The 6106-nt window shown below is 38.7% G+C and overlaps 1 protein-coding gene across 3 annotated transcripts; it reads left to right on the top strand.

Moving 5' to 3' along the window:
* Positions 1–2058: 2058 nt before the first annotated feature.
* LOC118473276 (ERAD-associated E3 ubiquitin-protein ligase HRD1-like) lies at positions 2059–4807 on the top strand. 3 transcript variants are annotated; one of them, XM_035962460.1, is made up of 7 exons: positions 2137–2339; positions 2625–2745; positions 3528–3604; positions 3692–3767; positions 3844–3933; positions 4047–4166; positions 4493–4807. In XM_035962460.1, the coding sequence occupies exons 3-7, from the start codon at positions 3532–3534 to the stop codon at positions 4506–4508; spliced, it is 375 nt and encodes a 124-aa protein (XP_035818353.1). In that variant the 5' UTR covers positions 2137–2339; positions 2625–2745; positions 3528–3531; the 3' UTR covers positions 4509–4807. The 3 variants fall into 3 exon arrangements, with proteins under 3 accessions (XP_035818352.1, XP_035818353.1, XP_035818351.1); XM_035962459.1 differs by having other exon boundaries at positions 2059–2339; positions 3528–3767; XM_035962458.1 differs by having other exon boundaries at positions 3528–3767; positions 4512–4807.
* The last annotated feature ends 1299 nt before the right edge of the window (positions 4808–6106 follow it).

Raw genomic sequence — 6106 nt, 5'->3', positions numbered from 1 at the left:
ACTAAGAAGACTAGACTCACACCTTCAATCAGGGCGACTGTACTGTTCATGAGGCTGGAGCCAACGCCCCCAACCGCTCTCGTTGTTGCCACTCTCTGACTCCACTCTCGTCATTGTTGCTCTAGAACACGAGCGCTATTGTCTTAGACTATAACCACATCAACTTTTCTATTTTATAATTAAGTAATTCACATAGATTTATTTCAACGCTCAGAAATCACATAGCATAATATTTTTTATTAAATTAAAAATTATAGATTGCACAATAATTAAAATAAAAATACATGGCAATTTAAAAGTTCATATAAATTTATCAGAGCTCTCACTAGTCCACTCCACAAGTTCTTCGTTTTAAATGATTTATTTGTTGACCTATTGCCCGTGGCTTCCTTCCCTTTCCCCTTCACCTTTCACGCCACTGCCTTTGCCCTATCACGTCCCATTGGTCGGCCCACTTCCTCCTCGAGTCTTCAGTGCCTTTAGAACTATATTCACCAGAGATTCCGAGTCGGGTTCTCTTATTCACACTCCCATCAGATCCACTACCAGGACCATATTTTTCTGACCACATGGGCTCGTGGCGAACAACTTACCACCAGTGATAGCGTTTGAAGATATGCAGGTGGAATTGGAGGAGGGAATGGGTACGATGGATATGGAGCATAAGGAGGTGTTCCATACGGAGGTGGAGCATATCACTACTACATATATGACTATTTAAGACACACCATTAAAGACTCATATAAGTACATTTTATAGAAGTGTCTTATATCATACGATGTTGAGTAAGATAAGACAATTTTTTGGAAATCCGTCTTAATTGGAAAAGTTTTTTGAGACAGTTACATCGTAAAAAATGTCTTATATTGATTTAAGACATGTTTTTATTATTAACTGTCTCAAATAAGGATAGTATTTGAGTCATCCCTACTTTAACAACTGTCTTAGATGGCAATGAGTATTTGAGACACTTCTATGTATGAAACCATCTCAAATAAGAATACTATTAGAGTCGTCTAGACTATAAGAACCGTCATAGATGTTAGTGAGTATACTAGACACTTATAAATATGGAACCGTCTTCACATGATAGTCTGACAAGACGTATATGAAAAATGTAGCAAATAGTGAAATCACCTTCACTACACCAAAATCATACACTTCCTACGGTTTTTTAACTTCCTACAACTTTTATAACAAACCGTAGGAAATAAATAACTTCCGAGAGGCAACTCGTAGCTCTAGGAAATAAACATAACTTCCTACGATATTTTATAAAAGCTGTCGGAAGTTAAAAAACCGTAGGAAGTTAGATAACTTCCTAAGGCCTCCTCTAGGAAGTTAGGTTTAAGCTGTTGACCAGTCAAACGAAAAGCTAACTTTCTACGGCTGGCTCTAGGAAGTTAGCTCTACGGCCTCCTCTAGGAAGTTAGGTTTCAGCTGTTGATCAGTCAAACGAAGAGCTAACTTCCTACGGCTGGCTCTAGAAAGTTAGGTTTCAGCTGTTGACCGAGTCAAACGAAAAACTAACTTCTTACTGCTGGCTCTAGGAAGTTAGCTGCCCAGCTAACTTCCTACGGCCTCCTCTAGTAAGTTAGATTTCAGCTATTGACCAGTCAAACGAAAAGCTAACTTCCTATGGCTGGCTCTAGGAAGTTAGCTGCCCAGCTAACTTCCTACGACCTCCTCTAGGAAGTTAGGTTTTAGATAAGTCGTTTTGTTTCTTATTTAGATTAAAAATATTTTTAAACCATCTAAATTTATATTATATACCACAACTTCACATTAAAGCTAAACCTAGAGCAGTGCCAAACAACTCCATAGCGTGTAGTTAGTTGTAGCTGAATTCGAGAGATTGAGGTCTGGATTAGCTCGCCCCAGCATGTATAAAACAATTATAATTCGATGACCAATAGAAAATGTTTCATTCTGTTTCCTAATATATTTAGATTCAATGTACGATCATCTCGAGTCGTTTCGCAAAAGAAATTTATGTCTAATGAAAAATACTTTAATATGAACAGAAGACAAAGGTCAGAATTTGATCCCAAATTCTCCATCTCGGTACGGCAAATTCAATCTGTTTAAGCAAAGCACAAATATATCTGTTTTGGACCAATGGGCCTAGACATACACAAGTAGTTCCCAGGCCTAATCCAATCTCCAGGCCTAGGAAAAACAACCCCGGACCGCGTGCGTTTCGCTTCCGCCCCTGCTGTTTCTGTTTCTTGGCGTTCACCCCCTCTTTCTCTCGTGGCGACGACGACGACCGTCGCCTTCCCCTACGCGCTAGGTGCCAGGGTCCGTCGGGTCCTTCGCTGGCGACGGGCAACTACCAGGTATGTCGTATTCCCACCCCTTATCTTACCTTCGTGCTGTTCGGATCTAAACGGAGCTACCAAACCCTAACTTATGCTATTTGGTTACCTGCATCCGGATCTGATCTAGTAGTTACTAGTGTATGCGTGTTTAATGCCTACTAATTTTGATTTTTTGTAAACATTATGGCCCATGTACTTTACTGGCTCCGCACCCTCGTTTGGAACTTTGGATTAGCTGGCTGATTTCTGAGATCTTATTTTCCGTATATATTGCGCATGATAATTTCGATCGTTCGTTTCTAGGCAACCTAGTGGTGTGTTCGGGAACGTTTCCGAGGGCGGGCGGCGGCCCCCAGTGGCGAAGATGATCCGACTACCGACGTACGCAGCAGGAGGCGTCCGTTGCCATCTTCTTCTCCTTTGAGTAAGCTCAATTTTATTTTCTTAATTTTGCTTAAATGCCTTTTTCGGTGCATGGAAAATCTGCACTCTCTGTTTTCATTTTATCACTGTATCAATGTGGCACGCTGCAATATTTTGTTCTCTTTCACAATGTTATTAGAGTATGGATAGAGAACTAGAAATTAATTAAATTGTAGTCTCTTTGATATGGCATCTCCCAAGATAATGGGCAAATATTTGCAAAACGAAGTACTACATATTAGGTCTATATATCAAGCGAGTGTCTTTTTTTAGTTGCACAGGACCATGCCTTTCACGAATGTCTTAATTCTTCAGTAATGTAATCTCTTTCCATTTTGTGTGTCGTCCTTTGCACTTCCATATACTACATGAATAATGCCAGCTTTGCAGTTATTTTTTTATTTGCTCGACATATATATGCTTTGTTAAGCCATGGATATATCATATTTTCACTACCTCAATGGTCTTAAGCTTGCTAATCAGTTCATCTATGTGCTCTTGTTGCTATATTATGCATGAGATGTTAGTCTACAAGCTTGTGCAGCTATGTCTGTTTAGGTTTGAGCAATACGTTAAGTGATTGCAAAGTATTTGTTCCATTTAGCATGAAACTCTAGCTATACTATAATTTGTTTGCTTCTTGCTTCGAAGGCAAGGGGTATGCATTACAGGCTAGGTAATAACCCTATAGTTCTTATTTCTAAATACCCGACAATTATTTTTTGATGTACCATAAGATTCAAGTTGCTCAATAATAGCTAACAAGTATAAACCATGTTTCAGGTATATGATACTAGCAACATCCACAGTATCAACATTCGTGAAGTATATATTCTATGTTAGTGACATGCTAATGGAAGGTCAATGGGAGAAAAAGGCAGTGTATACATTTTACTTGGTTCGTGAGCTATATGTGACTTTTCGCAACTTCAGAATTCGCATTGCAGATTATGTGCGCTACAGAAAGATCACTTCCAACATGAATGAACGCTTTCCAGATGCTACATCAGAAGAGCTCGATGTGTAAGTTTTATATTTTATCTTTTGGTGATTCCGTTGACTCAACTATAAAAATTGTCATTAAATTTATTGTATTCAGGAGTGATGCTACATGTATTATTTGCCGTGAGGAAATGGCTACAGCAAAGAAACTGCTCGATGGGCATCTGTTCCATGTGCATTGTCTAAGGTCGTGGCTAGAACACCAACACACTTGCCCCACGTGCAGAGCTCCAATCATTCCCGCAGCATGGGATCTCTCCATTTTTTTAGTTGTTAACCATGACCACTGCATTTCCACAGAGAAACAGGAGAACAGGCTGAAGAAGAGGTTCCTCTACGGCTTCTCCATGGGAGCTTCAGCTCCACAGGAAGGATTCTCTCTACTGGGACGGTGCCGTGCTGCTTGCCCCAATGTGCAAGGTCAGATCCTTAAATGTTGATCTCAGTCTGTTGTGCTTGTACTGACATGAGCATTTGATCACTGGGACTGCGCAGTCAATAATTTTCGTGAATGTATACAGTAAACACCGATGCGATGATAGGAACATTGTTGTTCACCCGTTATAATCTTGTGCCTTGTTTTTGTGGGTTCAACATCCACTGAGATCTTTACAAATAAACTTGATAGGCCACATTTTGCAATTAACCATGAAGATCTGACACTGTTATTTCCAAATATGTACTATGGTCAGTAATTTTTTCTACTTCTTTAAAACTGAGTATTATGTCTTGTGGATTTATTTCAGGGTTATTGTATATTAACAACCAACAGTAGTGTCGAAGGAGCACAAGATGATGTGTGAGCACAAAGTGGCCAGCAAGAATGGAGTCATGGAACATCGGCAGGAGGGGTGCGACAGCGGCAACCGATGTATCCCTTGGACAATCTGGTTTTGACATGATGCAAATCAATGTGCTGTACATTGTATTCTGCACTTGCACAGATTGTTTGGCTAATTACAGGATTATCTCAATGTTTTGGTTTGGATTTAAAGTACACTTATGTATGAAATATTTATTGGTACTCATCTATATTATATTAATTATATTATTATTAAATATATGTGTGTATTTCTCTTTCAAATTATTATAATGTGGTATCTCAAATGAACATAAATTGAAGAATATATTGTTATTTAAGTCAATTTGTTTAAATCTTATTCAGACGGTTCTAAAAATGTCCAATATCGGTCTTCTAAATAAGACGATTTCCAAAACATCCAATATCAGTCACCAAAATAAGACGGTTTTTATATTGCAAGCGTTTATTAATATAGAACATTTTAGACAGTTTACTAAATAACTTGTGACTTAAAATGTTCATATACTTGACGGTTATTTTGAAAAAAGTGTCTTAAATAAACATAATTTAAGACAGGTTATTGGACAAAATGACTTAAACAAATACCTTTTTTGGACGGTTATAAACTGACAATGTCTTATGTAATATCTTTTTAAGACGGTTTGCAACCATCTTAAATGTGGGACATCTTTTGCGACTCCATCAAATTTGGACACTTGAGAAACGTCTTAATAAGTGAAAATTAACCGTCTCATATAATAGGATCTGTAGTAGTGTATGGAGGAGGGGCATATGGAGGTACCAGGAAAGAAGATTAACTTACATCTGCAGCAGATGGAGGCGGCGCATACAGAGGTACCGGGAAAGAAGCTTGAATTCCAGTTTGGGAAGTTGGAGGTTGACTATATGAAGGAGGTGGACACATAGCCAAAAATAGTGCACGGGGAACTGAATTTGAAACATCGAGGCGATGATGCAGCGGAAAAGACTCATCAAACTGAGGGGTTTGTGACCCATCGAACTGCAAGAGATCTATGAAGGTGTTGAAATATAGGGACCAACCAGACATTGTGTGAAGAGAGAAGAGTTTGGAGGAGAGAAATGAGATGAATTAGTATGTGGAATGGGCTTCACCCCGATAGAAGCATTTATAGATAGACTGGGGATGAATGTGATTTTTTACATTGTTTTTGAATTTTTTTGGACTCCAAATAGACAAAAATGGTTAGTTACAACACATACTACGTGTGGTGCTGACGTGACCAAATAGAGTGGCGGACCTACGACAGGGTATGTCGGGTATGCACCAGCATATTGTAACACCCCGGGATCCACAAACACCCCATAATGCTACTAAACTACACATCTAACATTCATATATAAAATTTCGACAGCATCTCCTTTGAAAATTGCATAAACGGAGAATCAACAAAGTATAAATAGATATCATGATAAGAAAACATAAAAGACATTAATAATCTGCTAGCAATGGGAAGACAACCATAACGACATGAACTAAATTAACCAGTGTGCACAACTAGTTAGAAACAAACATCCT

Source organism: Zea mays, chromosome 9 (assembly GCF_902167145.1).
Source record: "Zea mays cultivar B73 chromosome 9, Zm-B73-REFERENCE-NAM-5.0, whole genome shotgun sequence".
NCBI lineage: Eukaryota > Viridiplantae > Streptophyta > Magnoliopsida > Poales > Poaceae > Zea > Zea mays.
This window is presented reverse-complemented; position numbering and strand designations above follow the sequence as displayed.